The sequence below is a fragment of the Cyprinodon variegatus genome, unplaced genomic scaffold (assembly GCF_000732505.1).
Source record: "Cyprinodon variegatus isolate N-32 unplaced genomic scaffold, C_variegatus-1.0 Scaffold39, whole genome shotgun sequence".
Taxonomy (NCBI): domain Eukaryota; kingdom Metazoa; phylum Chordata; class Actinopteri; order Cyprinodontiformes; family Cyprinodontidae; genus Cyprinodon; species Cyprinodon variegatus.
The window spans coordinates 1,675,579-1,693,838 of record NW_015150492.1 but is presented as its reverse complement, the minus strand read 5'-3'; the positions used below and the strand labels follow the sequence as shown (position 1 = coordinate 1,693,838).

Below are 18,260 nucleotides of genomic sequence, written 5' to 3'. Positions count from 1 at the left end.
GATGCCATTGTATATGCGATCCATTGCAGTAAGGACTGTATAGCCTCCTATATTGGAGAAAACAAACAACAACATCATAAAGGCATGGCACAGCATAGGAGAGCCAGCAGCTCTGGACAAGTTCTGCTGTACACTTGCACCTCAAAAACAAAGAACACACCTTTACAGACCACAGTGTTCATATTTTTGACAGAAAGAACAGACGGTTATAAAGAGGTGTCAAGGAAGCTATATTTGTGAAAAGAGAAAAGGCATAATTGAACATTGGGGTACTTCCAAGCATTTACAATTCAGTCATGGAACCTGTTAAGGCCCTGTCAAACCTTGCCGATGCGTACAGTATGCCTGATGTCCAATAATCTCCTTAAATGCTGAATTTTCTAAGTATTTTTTTCAATTCTGGGCATATACATAGCGTATTCATAACGAGTCCAGAACTTATGTCCAAAGACAGTCTAACTTATGCATAATGCCCATAGAATGTCATGAGCCAGTGTGCTGAGGGGGGCAGCGATGCACCCGGAGGTGCCCGGGCTGCATAAAAAGATGTCTTTGATCTCAGATTTAACCTAGCTGCTGTATAACACCCGCAAAAAAGAAAGAACAAATAAAAAGAAAAAGAAAGAAAGAAGGTTTGCAGTCGCAGCAGATTCAGCTTCATATCTGCTAGGAAGTTTGTTGGTTGTGGGCGTACATTACTACTGTACTGTACAAGCTGTACATTGGAAACACGTTCAGCTGTCGTCTGGAACACTTCAAATACGTTGATATGCGTTACTGATAAGTTACGCATAAGTTATGCACAAGTTAGTCATAGGTTTTGGACGAGCTGGACACCACAACTTATGAGTCACTCTCACTTAACGTATGTCAGCAATCAAATAACTTACCTGTAACTTATGCCCGACGTATTGCACACACTGTCATGCGTGAGGAAATTTTGAGCATGCTCATAATTTCTCGACATACTTGCCGTATGTCGATGTGTGCCAGCATGTTTCAGCATGCTCATAACTTATACAAAAGGTCCCCATAACTTCTCTAAGGTATGCCAGCTTTTTGGCCATGTTTTCCATACCTCAGACATACACTGGTCTAAATCGTCAAGGTGTGACAGGGGCATTAAAAAGTAGCATTTAGTTAAGCACTCCCATTTTGATTTAAAATATCAATCACATAGCCCATGCACAACAAAAGGCTCCAACAACCCAGAACAAAGGGTGGCAATTTGATTTGCTTCTGAATTTGAATATGTGCGGGAGGATGGACCTCCATGCTGCTTAAATACATCAATGCTCCAACTAGAGTTTACTCTGGTGCGAGCCAACAGAATTGACAAAGATTCCTGGACAGGTTTCAACACGTCTTCCAAAAACTGAGTGAAGGTATGGTTTCTATCCAATATAAGCCTGTTTGTAGTTTTCTCTGCATGTGCTTTGAGTAGATAATTTGTCTGTTTTAACCCCATTTTCATTATAAAAAAACAATACAAAAGGATATTCCAGCTAAACTCACAAAGCTGACTGGTCTGAGACCATGCATTCAATCTAGAAATCAATATTTGTATGTTTTTTCTTGATCTTGGTTGATATATCCAGATGGTGGTGCATGACCTTTAGTTTCCCTTGATGTGACTTTCAAACGCTTTATAATAATTAGCATTCAACAACACAATCAAGAGCTCCAGAGGACTACTGAAAAATATCAAAGTATATAAAATGTCAGCTCTCTTGCCGCAGCCCTAATGTTTTTCAGTCTACATTTGAATAGCAGACAAGAAAAACATTTCAACAATAAAATAGAATGATAATGTAATGTATAATATGTATAATATGTAATAATATTATTATATATTGTACATATTATTTTACATATTATTTTGAAGCACCTTTCAAAAACACTTGTCCCTTTACAAATTAGAACAAAAGCACTAATAATGATGCAGATAGTGTTATTAGGGTTTTGCTATATAGGTTTGTCCCCTCTGTTCTTTGAAAAAGGTTCTTTGTGCAACTGGATGTATTGGTGGTCAGTAGGACCGGAAAATAACTATATAGATGGAGTTAATGTACTATTTACCCTCTGCAAGTAGCGTAAAGGGCTGGTTATCCTCCCACAGCAGTGTGTCGCAGAGAGCTTGTCGCAGATATTTTTGATTTATGCCCAATTTTGAAGCATGGTCTGCGCTATGTTATTCCACGCCACAACGCAACGCTAGCTGTGGGTCTAGATACGGCCGAGGCGGTGAGGAAGTGGAAAAACGAAAGGTGGAAGCTTGGGCGACAACAAAGGGACATGAGGGCGAAAAAGACCAGGGAACCAGGTGGAAAAAGGGTCCCAGCGTTCTTGTACACCTCATTCTTCTAGTTGGTCAAACTTCACAAGTTGTTATTCACAATGGTGGTCATACAAACAAAACAAGACGGTAAGGTACCAAATAGAAAATATGCATAGTTTAGACCGGATGTAGATTTGGCCAATCGAGGCCTCCTGTCTGTGGCAGTGTCTGCGGCAGCTCAATTTTTCACTGGGATACACGCAGACGACCTGGTTTCTGAGTTTAAACCACCCTTAAGTCCATCAAAACCTTGACCTTGTCATTACCTTAAAAGACTGGCAGTGCACAGTAGCCAACTACATGTCAATGGGAAGTTAAGTGGCAGAGATAGCAGTTTAAAAAAGCTGCACAGGTACAGCAGTACTAAAAGCATCCCCTGCAGTACTATAATGCATATTTCTTTTAAATATCTTATTCCAATTGGCATTTTAGATTCTCATTATTTGTAATACATAATTGTCAAATTAAGAGAAGCAAACTTAAAATTATATATCACTTTTAGTATGATACTGTTATGCAAGTTTAGGTTTGAAATGAATTGCTAGAATGGATTAAATTATTGATCAATTCTAACTTTTTAAGATTAGACTGTAAGTTTAAAAAGTGCAGTAGATCCTTTCATCTACACAAAATATTTGAATTGAATTGTTGTCTGAGTTATTTTAACCTAAAGGGTTGGTTGCAAACTTTAATTTTCCTTTGTATTTGGTTGAAAAGCAAAGTCTACCTTTAGCAACCTACAAATAAATTGTTTCTGCTACAGTGCAAGATATTGATTACAATAAAAACAAAGGGGGCTTGGACTCCTATATAATTACAGAAAATTGATAAATAAAGTATTGGCAGCTGTAGAAACCATGTCATATAAGGCAATTACATAAGGCAATATAGACTCTTATTACAGTGAGATTTAAGTCAAAAAAGCAATGACACAAATACTGAGACTTATGTAATTATCTAGCCTGAGCGCCACTTCCATGCCTTTAGGACCACTGAATTCCAACCCACCATTTAATAGCCTGAATATATAATCTCCTTCTACTCTAAGCAGAAGCATGTGATCCTTGTGGAAGCTTCTTTTCTTTCCAATGTAGTGGAACTGCAGAACTGCTCCTTGTTATGAAGGTTAATGCTACATATAAACTCATCTAGACCATGATTAGAAAAAAAAATGGGAAGATTTATTACCTATATGCATTACCTTGTAAATGAAACACATTTATTTTATTAAAATGTGAATAAACAAATGTAAAAATAGTGTAATTGCCATATCTGGTACATTGAAAAAAGGGTGCTCATATTTGACACCTTGATAGCTTTCTCTGCTCCTAACCTCTAGCAAGAGTCAATGGACAATTATGCAATATCTAGACATTTTTCCATCTGTTGTTTTTAGCTCAGATTTTCCTGCACAGAATTCCAGGACCCCACACTGATTTCCAGTTCGCCACTTCCTTTTCCTCACTATAAACAAAATATCATGATGTCATTGTACATATATAAGTCTTTACTTTAAAAATGCAATATGACAATGTAAGCATGGAATGTTACAGTACCAATCACCGGGTGTATTGAGGTTTTAAAAAGTTACAATCCACGAATAGATAAAAACTTCTTTCACAACATTCCTAAAATTGCAGTCCATTTCATGATATTCTTGAGAAATTGGTTTCTCTGGTTAGGTGGAGAATAGCACACTGCTGTTGTTCCTAAGTTGGCTGACAAAAAACTCTGTGTTGATGATAAAAATGCCACCAAAATAGTAAATCACAAACTAACTCTCGCCACATATGTGCTACTTAATTATATTTTTGTATTCAATATGTTCATCTTATATCCATTTTAAATCATTCAAATTTTAGTTCAAAGTGTATTTGTCAATGAGGCTAAATTCTACACTTAATACAAAAGAATGTAGGATATATTGTTAAGTAAGGTAAAGTTAAAATGTATTTTTCCTTTTTTTGCACATTTCAGCTGCAAGGCAAATTAAAGTGCTTTACATCATAAAAATATCAGAACACATATGCAGTAAAATAAAAAGAATCAAAACATCAGTGATCACACAAAATCGTGAAGTCTACCGACCAGATACACATGATAATTATAGAGAGATCCCTGTGGAAAACCATATTTTCTTTAGCTCATCTTTTACCTGGACTTTTTTACAGACTACTAATTAAAGGCAGCTCTAATCAGGTGGCTATTCAGCCATGATTTAAAGGAATTCAGGGTTTTGGCTGTTCCACAGTTTTTTGGGGATTTTTTCTAGATTAAAGGTGCATAAAAACTAAAAGCTCCCATTATCATGTTTGGTTCTCTTTCTGGGAATACAAGGTAGACAGGAACAAGAAAACTTGGTTGTTTGGGAAGTATAAAATGATCATAGTAAATCTGTAATGTATTGGGGTGCAAAACTATTCACCAATTTAAAGACTAATAGAAATATTTTTAAGTCTATTTTCTGAGCTACAGGTAGCCATTATAAGGACTTTAGCACTGGGTTATGTGGTCTGTTTTTCTAGTCTTAGCGAAAAAACGAGCATTTTGGATTAGCTGCAGCTGTCTGATTGTTTTTTTTCTTTTTGTTGTTGTTTTTTGGAGACATGTGAAGATACTGTTGGAGTAATCAATTGGACTTTTTTTTTCTAGATCTTGAAAAAGCTTGTACAGTAACTGTTTTTATGTGTCCCTAAAGGTTCAGGTCTGAGTCATTGCTGCCGCCAGATTTTGGGCCTGTTTACAGTTTTCTATCTGCGAATCTGCGCACTGAGTCTTGATCGTTCCTCTTTAGTTCCAAAAGATAATAACTTCCGGTTTATTTTTCTTCAGCTGGAGAACATTTTGGTACATCTACACAATGATTTGTTTAACCACCTGTTCAGTGCTTTGAAATGTTCAGAGTCACCTTGTAATATAGAGCTGTGTATCATCTGAATAGTTATGATTATTAATCTTATTGCTGTTTTTTCTGGACTATAAGTCGCACCGACCACTATATCCTTTTTAAAGGAAAATAATCCACATTGGATTGTAAATCGCACGGACATGCAGGTTTACTAATGTGATATTAAAGGTTCAAATGATAATATGGTAATGACTAAAGGAAATTGATTTGTCTGATTATGTAAACGTGGTTCAGCAACAGATGCCATCAGTCATAACAACCATACCACTCAGGGTTCTGAAAATACGACACCTGAAAATGTACAATATGCCAAGCGTGCATTTTCTTAGGTGCATTTTTTTCAGAGCAGAGACAGGAAAAACTTACTTAAGGAAGGTTGTTGGGAGGATATCAAAACAGCAGGAGAATGAGATTAATTGTTTGGGAATTTCTTCAAGGGTTATATGATTGAGTTGGTGATATATAGCCATTTCCTCTGCCTTTGTTACATGTGGGCAGAGCATCGTTATTGTTTGGAGCAGATTAACCCTAATTTTGGGGATTTTCTCTGTAAAAAGGTTGCCAATTCATTGCAGGCCCCAGAAGAGTAGAGTTCAATAAAATAGTAAAATCACAGCTGGATTCATAAACAGCTTTGACAAATAGGGCACAGGCATTGTTATGTTTTTTGTTAATGATTTCTACAAAAATGTTAACCTTATAAGTTTTAGTGAAATCTAATAGTTTCACAGCTTCTTTTTGTAGATTGCACAGTGAACATTAAGTCATGTCTTACGTTCAGTCTTTCAATAAAAGGTTTTTTTTCTTCCTTTCTTGCAAGTAGATTGTTTGCTGTAGGTGGTTTCTTTCTATCAGACACAATTTTTGTTTTTGTTTTTACAGAATACGTTATATCTGAGATTTTGGAGATTAACTTATATAACGGTTCGTACTGGTTCACAGCAAAGAAGTGTGCAATTAGAATTGTTACCGGTGGAAACTAAATGACTATATTGGATCATTAAAAGCACAGAACCAAAAGATTATCTATCAGTTATCATACAATTATGTATAAATCTCGACACAGCTGTTCAGTAAGAAAGGTCATCCTCACAGATATGTTTGCAGTCTTCCTCTAGATTGAGATGACCTTTACAACTTGACAAAACTTTGCTTGCACGTTTTAAGAAGATTTTTTTTAAATAATAGAGGCAACCATTTAAAAAAAATAATTGTATCAGATTTGTCATCGATTAAATTTTGGATTTTGGTTAATGACACTGCTTAAATGTCATAATTACCTAACTAAACAGTACTCATCCACTGGCCACCTTTTGGGGGGCTGCCTTATTAATACAAAAGCTAATAAAAACTATTTCTTATTCAACCCATTTTTTAACCTTTCAGTAGGGCTGGGTATTTCAAGAATCAATTAAATTTCATTTCCAAAGAATTTATTATTTTTTATCTGATTTGACATTACATTGCTGGTATTACAAAACATTTGTATGGTTGTTACTTGAATTACATGACTGTCTAGCTATGCAACAAATTAATCCTAGTATTATAACATCACCAAATTATTAAAATGTTAGTTGTTAATAACTGGTATAGGGGCGGGGGTGAATGCATATTTAAAAAAAAATATCTTTGGTTATGTGAATTGAACCGTAGGAATTAATATGATATTTCATGCAGATTTGGAAATTTTCTAACACAATCCTACTCTTCAGAAGTAGCCTTGAGAAGAATATGGGTTTTGGAGAAGAAAAAAGTGCACAGAAAAAAATCCTGGCTGACTTGATAGTAATAAGCTCAAAAAGCAGTTCATTATAACAGAAAATAAACACTGCATTTTCACAACTGGAGCCAAATCTTTGTAATAAATTTGCTGAAATTTATGTCATAATGGAAGCCTGTTGCAGTCCATTTACTTCACGGTTCAGTTTAGCTTAAACTTATTTACAACTAGAGCTGAACAATTTTGCCAGGAATTAAAATTTGATTATTTCACACCAATATTGTGATAGTAATTTCATTTTAATTGTACATTGCACTAATCACAATCATGTCAACATTTTATTACAGGATTTATGTTTCTTTCTGACCTTATAAGCTTTCTTGTTTAGAGTTCTTTCTTGCAGGATTTACTGTAACCTTTGTGAGAAAAAGTGCTAAATTCTACTTTCATGAATGAATCAGCATGCTAGCTGCACATCTCTCTTCACTCCTGTTGCAAACCCATGTTAAGCATATTACTACGACTGAAAGGGCTGGAAGGAGAAAATTAGCTATTTACTTTTGTTAAAGAAAAAGTTTGGTCATATTCAGAATTCAAACTTCTGAAAGTACTTTAAATATTAAATTATTGCATACTGTTCAATAAAGGATAAGTGACATCCATGTTTTTTCAGAGAACACTGCTGCTACCTACCAGTTTGTGACATCACGGTGCGGTATCGGCTGTTGAGCAAGTCCCAGTGCTCTATCTGGTGTTTGTCACAACGCGTTATTATCCAAGTTATCTTGAAAACATTCTTCTTAAAAATGTTGGCTACATATTACATGTTTTTCTCTGGCCAGAAGGTCAATGGAAAATCCTCCCTCTTCAAGTTGGCAATCCATCGACGAACCTGTCCTTGGAGGAAGGTGAAATAACATTTTTTTTTTACCTTTAGCCGATGTATTACAACATCCAACTGCCATGCACCTAAGCATTGTCAGTTTAACTATAGCTCTCGTAAATTTCAGAGGTGAAGGCCTCTTGAAATCTAAAATAATTGTTGGTGATTGCAGGTGTGTCTAGTAGCTCCCATTGATTTTGCTTGTAAAGCGGGGAGAATAGCACTAGGATTACCGCACTGCGACGTCACTGCCGGAAGATGTCAGAAGTGAGGTGTTTCTATATTTGGTTAAAAATGGCCGGACCCAGACTCAGTGATCAAGATGAAAATTATTATCTTTATTTTTTTACTGATTAACGCTAAATTAATTAATTCACTGCTAATGTATTAGTTTCAGGTATAGATAATAATCCATTGATCATTGCTTGCTGACCGGACTTTTCCTTTAAATGTAATATGACCAAAATTGAGTGCCTCTGCAATTTGAAAATTGCGTTTTGTTAAATTGCGATTATATTACAAATGCAATTAATTCCCAGCCCTATTTACAACAATTCATCAAATTTATTGCATACAATTTATTCCCATAAATAAAATACAAAATAGAATAAAAAATAGGTATTAAATAAACAACATAATTCAAATATATTGACTTCTTTCAAATATAGTTTTATGCATTATAAGCTGTTACAATTTGTAATACAATGCAGCAAAGGTTTTGGTTCTAATGTAAAAAGGTAAGCTAAAGACCAAACCATTACACTCATTGACATGATTTACAAAACCTATATTTTTAATAGTTCCAGTCATATTTCTTTAAGAAAATACACCAGTGTTACTTGACTTGGGGCTTAATCAATTAAGCTTGCAAATAGATTGTCATAGTTTTGTTTATGAAAAAAACATTCACTAGGTGAATTAGACCCATTAGGTTTAACAAACATTGCATGTCCGTTTGACGAGGGTCTTATTAAAGAATAATCAGCATTATTTCACAGAGAATTAAATATTTATAGGGAGAGGATTCTAAAACTCAGTTGACAGGATATGGCATTAGTTTGTTCTTGGTTTGTTTAATATGATCGAGACGTGGATAACTTTTTTATTTCTTTATTGTTACACTAAAAGAAGAACTACTGAATTTATTTTCAGATTAGGCTTAAATAGATTAAATAATTCCACAGGAGTTAGATCAGAGTTAGGATTAGGGTTCATTCAGTGATACCAATCTACTGAGCCTACTGGCACAATCAATCCTTGTCAAAGTGACAATTTCAAAGAAAATTACATTCTTCACATCTAGAATAAACATTCTGGATGTCTGGAAAATAATTTTGATCCCCATATCATAAATACATTTTCAGTCATGTTAATACATGCTAGAACAACTAAATGTGAAAATGTTTCACGGAATATAAAACTTAATTCTTAATAGTATAATTTTTTTTTTTCTGAAATTCAGTTCCTGCTAAAAACAGGTAATTTTGAAAATATATTATTACAGTTCAGTCTAGGAGTGGGATTTTGATCACAAAGAATCCTTGATCAACAAACTTCTCCTTCGCCATCTTCCTCACCTTTGTAGCTGTAGCGCTGTTTCTTTGTCTTTTTAACAAGTTCTCTCTTTTTTTTTATTTCTTCAATGAAATCTCTAGATCAACTGGGATGAAACTCTAAAATGCCTTGAGATGACATGTGTTGTGAATTGGCACTATATAATTAAACTATAATTGAATTTAATTGAATTGAAATAAGCACTTGCTGTTACCTGCCGTCATTGTTTGTCATTGACATTGGCTTTTTATCCTTATTACGCACCTGTTCAACTCTGCGTGGACTTACTTAGAGTCAATTCAACTAATTCATAGCAGCTGTTGTGAAACTGAAAACTCAGAGTTCCCAACCTTAGGCCCCGTCCACACGAAGTCAAAACGAACACGAAAAGCTAATATTTTCCAGAACCTTTGTCGTAAAGACGGAGACGTAAAATAAATGTGATCGACCACACGAATGCATGAAAATGCTGCAAAATGTATGCCAGGCCTGTAAGTGGCGCTGTGGTGCCAAAGCAAAAATAGGCGAAAACAGGCAACGAAATGTTGGGCATGTGCAGTAATATTTATAAAACAACCAAACCGGAAAACCGGAAAATGGCCCTGCGGGTCCATTTTCGTGGTTAAGTCAACTTCAGGTGCTGAACTATGTCGTCTATATTGCTCTGTTCTTCCTGGAGATATTCCAGAAGAAGAAGATTCTGTTGTAAGCCCGACAGCAGGGTGAGTAGCATGAGCAGCAACCATTCAACACAGTACGGCGCCATTGTTGTTGTGATACTGTGTCGCGCATGCGTGTTTAGAGGCGGCGCTATGACGCATGCGTGTAAGAAAAAAAATGCGGTTAGAGCTTAAAGATGGAAACGCGAAAACGGCGTTTCAAAATCTTCCCACTCTGAAGGCTTAATAAAAAAAAGATCGTTTACAGACCCCCGAAACGCCGTCTTCGTATGGATGAGAGGCTGGTTTGGTGAAAAATTTGTGCGTTTAGGCCAGGGTTCTGCTTCGTGTGGACGGGGCCTTGGGCTAGATCAATTTAGAGCTGGATCTGGGTTTGTTAAACCTGCTTCATGAAACGGCACCCAGGCTAGAAGGATTTACCAATATGTTTCTTTTTTCATTTTGAAGGGTCTGGTTTTAGAACTTTAGTGTCTTTTACAGATTGTCTCAAATTTTTCCTACATGCCCCCTGAAACACGCTATAAATTACGTATAATTTATTATTGGGCTGGCCAGGTCCTGCTGCAAAAATGCATGGCCTTAAATCCCACTCCTCCAGATTATAGCTTCCTGTGTTTGGGTTTTCACCATCTTCCTTGAGAATTAAATTAGTGCAGTTTAATTCTAATTATAAAAAAATGCACTCAAATCAAAGGATTGAACATGCATGAGCCTTTTATAAGTCCCATGCCAACAGTTTAGTCTGTTTGAAGACATCTTTTTTCATTTTGCTGTCTTCTCTCCTAAATTTTTGCATTTGTTTTTAAATCCTATTATTGTAAATTCATTACCAGACTGCAGGTCACACTGCAGGTCTTGAAGCTTGATTAAGATTTTTTTTGCATTGTTGTTCAGACTACCTAATAATAGTGGTCACTATCAGACTCTTTGGATTGTTTCCCAGCCCATATCCAACCCACATGTACAGAAGGACAGTATAGACATCACACTACAGGGAACTCCTCCTGGAAGTCCTAACAAATGTTGGCATCTCTGTGTCCCTATTATAAGTTATTGAACAATGGGAGCAGATAATAATATGATCACATCATAACAAGACAAAGAAAGGTTAGAAAAAAGGGCATAACAATTTACAATGTGGTTTTGCAGAGCAGTGACTGCTTGGCTAGAGATGAGTCGTTAGGAATGAGTTGTCAGAGCCTGGATAATAACATGAAAATCTGACATAATGTGACAGAACTGTACAAATCACAGACGGTTTAAGATCCATTGGATACGTATGCAATTAAGTACATGTGAAAGTGGGAAAATTTATATTTTTTTAAGTGAAAAGATTATAATTTTTCTATTTGACATTGATTAAAAATTTGAATAATTTCACATATAGGCAAAAAAACAAAACAGCTTTTAGGTCACATTTGCCTGCAGTGTAAATGTAGCCAAAGATTATAACAACAATCTACCTAATAAAGACTGACAGCTATAAATATACCTTTAGCAGTTAGGAGCACACTAAGCAACATATCTGTGATTTTTACTTCACAAATCTCTCTGAAAATACTGATGAACAAAGCCTAAACCATATACACCTGCAAAATATGATTATAATTAGCCTATATGTCTTGTCCTGATTTATTCCTCGTCAGAAAAGTATTTTTACTACATTCAGTAAAAAACTAAAAAAATTAAAATACAAGGCCTTGTATTTTACATGATATTTCATGTTTTACCCTTTCAAACACATTCACATATTGCAAATAAACACACACAGATTGGAACAGGTTTTTGCATAAGTCATGTTAGCTTTCAGCTGAGGCATTTAAAAAGGAATTTCAATATCGAAACCCATTTTACAAATGAACCACTGGGTAAATTAGTGAAAAAATATTTGCTGGCACTAATTACCGGGGACAGACTGATAAGAGATTATCCAGCACTGTAATCTGCATTATGAAATTCTCCTGGGTAAAAAAATTGACAGGGATGGATAAAATTACATTGAAAAGGTTATGAGGAGTATAGATGTATGTAGTTTAAAGTTTTTTTGTTTGTGTCATTTTCTTCTTGCACTCACTAAGGTAAAACTGTATGCCACACACATGACCCTGGGGTATACAAATTATCCTATCGATCATCATTGAAGGTGCTATTATGCAGAAAAACACTTATTTTTTTCAATAATATATTTTTTATTATGTGTGCATTAATTTCACTAGTGGATTAATGTGAAAATCATAGTGGGTTTGTTTATCAGCAATGCAACTCTAACATGTTTGTGGAACTTTCTGGAAGAAAAATGAATGAAATAAAATGTGAAAATATAGTTTTTCTCCACCACACAGCAAAACCTGACTTTTTTGCCACAATACATTGTCTACAGAACCTTGACATAATGCTTGGCTGCACTGAGCAGACACAAATCCGTTCTGCATATCCAGACACATGCAAGTCATCAAGGAGGAAAACACAGTCATGAGGTAGAAATTAAATCCCTGCTAAGACTTTCTGAAAGCCCCGCTTCCTCCTAATAAATGTAATAATAGAGTAAGGCAGCCTGTCACATCGAACAAAGGTGGTGTGAGCTAATACTTGATCTGTTGATTGTCACAGCTGCTTGCCTGTTGAAGTGTAAAACGCAATAATGGTTACTCCTCCGCTTGTGTGTGTTATGATCAATAAATATGTTGGAAGTGCAGCACCTAAAAATATGAGTTTAAATACAGAGCCCCTAGAAAACTCCTGCATTTTTACAAGATGTTTCAAGTCAAAAAGCCTTATTTCATGTTTGAAAAGCCAGACTTTCCACTCTAAGTTTAGATGGCCACAGCTTTTTTTTTTTGGGTGGAGGGAAAGACTGAGCAAACACCTAACATAAAAATGGGTAAACATCATTCACAGACAGAGCCTTTTAGTGACTTAATGTTGAATCAGCTATAAATACAGTTTTATTTTAATTGTTTTCTTCTGCCATCTATGCCACTGAGCCCAGAGGTCCACTGCGGCACAGTGATGGACCACATCACTAGGAAAATGCACTGTACCTCAGAGCCTGGGCGAACTGCCTGTTGAATGCACATCAGCTTTAGCCAAAACACACAAAACCAACAGTGTGCTGCACTGCCTACACGGTGTGTGCATGTGCAGTGGGCTTTTTGGATACAGCTATGACAATATTTAAAAAAAGGCATTTACAAGTCATGGTATCTTTGGTTAAAGCAAACCTTACAATGGTTAATCAAGCCTGCTGGAGAGATTAAACATTTTGACAATTGGAAGTCAGTCAGATGAGACCTTTAATACATTTTACACAACAAGGGGCTCGAGCCTCCTTCAGCTATTGTATGAGTAAGGGAACGTGCTTGACAGAACAAGAGTGTGATTACTAGGCATAGGTAGGTTTAAGATTCTCACAGCATAACAACCTTGAGTAAATATGTCNCACTGTCAAGGAACGCTATGGACAGTAGAAACATGCAAGAGGAGGAGAGTTTTGTTTCAAAGGTCATGGATGAGTCTCCTCCGTCATATATTTTTTATTTAGAGAGGAAACCGAGGATGAAGTTGTTGTGGAAGAGGACGCCAGGGTGGCAGAAGCTTGGTTTGGTGTAGAAGGCTTACAGCCGTACATGTTAGAGCCCTTGCCTCGCAACGCTGCCAGTTCTGTTAGCTCTACGCCTGCCGAAGACACAGACGTCCATCCCCGTGAAAACTGGGGACGTAACTCAATGATGAATTATTCTTATTTCAACCATTCCGTATATTGGCTGTGACATATGAATCAAGATTCAATGACCGAAAAAATTTGATTGACAGATGACATTTGATATATGATTGGCCGAATTTAGGTGTACAAGCTGACGTATAACTAACTGGCCTGCATAAATTAACAATAAAAAAAAAAAAAATAAAAAAAACACAGACTTTAAGACAGGATTTTTTTTTTATAGAAATGTTCAAACTTTTGGGACAATCTGGTCTGATAAAGGGTACATTATATACATGTTTAAGCCAGAATGATTTGAAATTGATTTGAAATATGACTTCCCTACGACTTTAAACCTCTCCTCTCCATCCCCACACATTGCTCTTATGGCACTGCCCACTTTGGTGGCATTTTCAAAATCCATCTGGGACAGCTTTATGCATTTATAACGGGTTTAGTTACACCTTTAGTGGCTAACAGATTATCTTTTCATCAGCATGTGAAGTATTTGGTAGCAAGAGAACATTTTGTCCTCAAAGTAGATGATGATGATTGCAAGAAAAAACTGGCAAAGAAAATTTTAATGTTTATCTTTTCTTCTCTTGTAATCTATAACCTAATTGAATTGCATGTAAGATTTGAGGATTTTATAAACATTTGTTGCCATGATTCAAGAAAATTCAAAAAGATAAGCCACTGTAAGGTATCACAGGCTGTGCTGCACTTTACGCGATGCTTATATTGTTGTGGTCTTCAGATTTCTGTTTCTCCTAACAAGTTAATGTTTTATCCTGTATTTCAATTAAAGTGAATAAACAGAAGTCTGTATCAGATTAGATAATTTAACTATATGAAACCAATAAAATGACCTCTGACCAGACATCACAACTGCAAGCTTTAGCCACCCTAGTCTTAGATAATTAAGTACTTTAGTGACCATCTTACACAGCCACATCCATGAGTTTTTCTTTTTATAGCTGAAGATATTTTGCTAAATTACACTATGCTTTCAAAGAACCTATACAAGACACATAAACCTTAAAATTGACACGTAGCATACTTTTAGTCTCATTTAATTTGCAAAGGCAAAACAAACTTGATGGTAAGGACACCAAAACTGGCTCTAGCTCAGAGAACATGGACTCCTAAATTAGACCCTGCACACGAGTACAAAACTGAGGTAAAATGAAATGAAATGCAACAATGAACTTTGTAATGGAAGGTAATTGTTTGCCTGGAATATTTTGTAATTACTGTAACACAGGTTGATGAAACTGTGACATGCAACACAGACTCAGCTAATGACACAGAGGTGATGTGAAAAAAAGGCCAATTTCCCTTTTATAATTCTTGGGGAAAGTGACTTTAACTACACACCCAAACATGATGATGAAATTTACAAGAAATCAAGGCCAATCACAACATTAGTAGTGTGTGTGGCTCTCTGATGAACCCTTAAAATCTATATGAATGCTCCTCAACATTCCCAGTGCAAAGGACATGTGGAAAAATGCAATAGCTGATAGTTTACCTTCTCTGTGTTTGACAAGCTGTCATTGTGCAGAGGAAGCACATCTGGACCTCCATGCTTTTACATGTGCAGCATCACAGTAAAAGGACACTAATTACGCTTAAGACAATAAATGATGACTTACAAGGCACAGACTGCTGAGGAGTGAGATGAGAAGAAAGTCCAGGTTGTGGAAATGCAGAGATGATCCCATTCCTGAACCTTTGGCAGCGTCCTCGAAGAGTGAAAGTCCTTCAAGCAAGCAGCTGATGAAGCTCGAAAAGCAATTATTTAATCTACTTAACTCTCTTCAAAGTGGAGCGTGGTGCGTCTTTTCACTCCATCTGGCCGGTCGACGCTCCTGGCGGCTTGTGAAATCATAACTCTGTAATCGCCCGCTCTAACCTCGATTTAATTTCCTATAATCTACTATATGCTCCGGTTCAGCCCGCTCGCTTTATTTCTGCGCATCTGTATTTTTTTTTTCTTTTTTTTTCTCTCTCTCTCTGCTGAAATTACATCCACATGTCAGAACTATTTATGTCTCTCCCTCTCTCTCTCTCTCTCTCTCTCTGCGGTGGGAAGTTCAAATGATTCTTTGTAGGGAAGAAACCAACGCTGTATTTTCGGTCTTTTTAAATTTCCCCGCAGACTAACTTAAACACTTCAGTATGGAGCTTTGCGCCTTCTGGTTTCTTCCAGTTTTTTTCTTCCCAGATCTGACAAAATCATAAATAGATAAACATAATGTGTTTTTGTTTTGTTTTGCTGTAAAGTTAATTTTCTTCTTTTATTTATTTTTTTTTTTAAAGCAAAAAAAATTATGTCATTCCATAAACGGTGTCTGCTGATTTTCACAACTTATGTCACCATCAACGCATTCATTCAGATCACAGACAGGCTTTACTTTCCGCGTTTAAAAGTAAATATTAACAATGATACGACAAGAGCAGACTGTGAAATGAATAACAATTAATATAAATGATCTTAAACTGCGTGTCCAGACTTAACAGATGCCTCGCCTTCAATATCAACCCTTAAATGTGGCAGATCATGTGTAGAAAAGCGTGGCAGCCTAACATAGAATATATGAAACTGCCAAACGTGGCTCTGTTTACCCAGGAGGATACAGAAACGCCAGTTTACATATAAGAATCTCTACTTACTATGGAGAGAGACAAGAAATCATCTGAGCGGACAGATAGGCTAAAGCGCAAGAACGCCTGAATGAATTTAATGGTTTTGCGCAGCGTCAATGCGAAAAGTTGAAGTTTTTTGCGCGTTTAGAAGCGTCTCCAGTCCAGATGTGGCAAAGCGGCAGGTCGTGCTTAGTAGTAAGTATGTGGATGGAAAAGGGGAAGCGGGATGGGGGCTGGAAGGAGGCAGGTAGGGTGGAGCGTGAAAGCCGCTCATTGGTGCGCCCGCTCTTACGTTGGAATAAACCACGACTCCCGAAATGACATATTTTCTCACTCCTAAACAAACTCCACATTCAACAGATTGCAGGGTCCTTGCCAAACCGCTTTTTCCCCCTGCAGTCTCTCAAAAGTTGCATCCAGTTGGATTTGGTTACAGTAACATAATGCAGAGGATAAGGCAGCCGGTGGTAAATCCTAAAAGACTTAGACTTAGACGGATTTATTTGTCATTTTGTTTACACAAGTGTAAAACAAAAATAACTTTCGTTTAGAACAGTTCTCTGGACAATTTCTTTCTTCTTTTTTTAAAAATTGTAATATATATATAATTGTGTAACCGATGCACAGAATGAAGCAAAAAGGAATCAGCATACAAGTGACTTGAATTAGCACTGCCTTAGAGACTGGGTGAGTAGCTTGGTCATCCAGGATAGGCTCAGAGTAGAGCCGCTTCTCCACCAAATTGAAAGAAAAAAAGCTAGCTTAGGTGGCTCTTACATATTTGTTGGATGTTCCTTTGGCACCTTCCTTGGGAGATGTCCAGGGACGTCCCAATGGGAGAAAGCCCGGTGGATATCCCTGGGCCTATGTCTCTTGGCTGGCCTGGTAGTGTCTCTGACTTCTCCCAGCAGAGCTGAAGAAGGTACACTGAAAAAAGTGAAACAAAGCTGTTTTTCATTGAATGTGTTTGTTTTCATTCCAATGAATTAAAAAAATAGTTTGCTCAATTAAACTAAACTTTCTTAGTTATGTTTATGATTGTCGTTGGAGAGGCCGAGCAGAGGTTTTATGGGTCACCGGAGCTCTGGAGAGGAAGCTAGCCGCCATGATGCGTGTCTGTGGGAGCCGCGCAGCTTGAGCTTAGTCTCATGAGCTCAGCAAGAACTGCGGTGTATATTTTTCGGTCAATATTAAACAAGAACTTCATTTAAATGTTGAATATCAATACCATAATAATTCGAAAACAGCAAACAGGTAATTTGAAGTTATACTGTGGCAGGATTTTTGGGTCACTGTCAGGGCCTGAAGTTAACATTACATTATGATGACTTTAAATTTTTTAATTTTTATTTCAGACAACTAAAAAAAAATAGTTTGCTCCCATATTCAAAAGTTGTTTAAATGGATTTAAAATATTCAGGTTGAACCAAGTATATTATTTATATTCAGTAATAAAACCAATGTATTTATTTTGATTTAGTAAAATCTGAAATAATTGCTTTGGTTCAACCTTCAGAAATTAGTTTACATGAAGTTAAATATTTCAGGTCAAATCAAATGGATTATTTATATTGCATGAAACTACAATATTAGTTGTGATCGATTACCTCAATTTTTTTAAATTGAGCTAATGTTTCATTTTTTTCAGTGTATCTGGGGCCAGGGATGTCCGGGAGTCTCTGCTGAGACAGCTGCCACTGCAGCTCAGTCCTAGATAAAGTGGAAGATGACGAGCAACCCGACAGGGAGGTTCATGGGAACACATAGATAATGCCCTGGAAGCAGCATCTCTACAGGTTCCTGCCATTCGAAGCCACACATATCA

The 18,260-nt window shown here is 36.5% G+C and overlaps 1 protein-coding gene across 1 annotated transcript in view; it reads right to left on the bottom strand.

Moving 5' to 3' along the window:
* The window catches only part of pth1r (parathyroid hormone 1 receptor), a 72,494-nt gene extending 55,872 nt beyond the window's left edge, over positions 1-16,622 (bottom strand). Inside the window, exon 1 of the mRNA XM_015369914.1 lies at positions 15,442-16,622. Within this exon, the coding sequence (XP_015225400.1) occupies positions 15,442-15,510 (69 nt within the window). The 5' untranslated portion in view covers positions 15,511-16,622. The remainder of the gene's footprint in view (positions 1-15,441) is intronic.
* Positions 16,623-18,260: the final 1,638 nt, after the last annotated feature.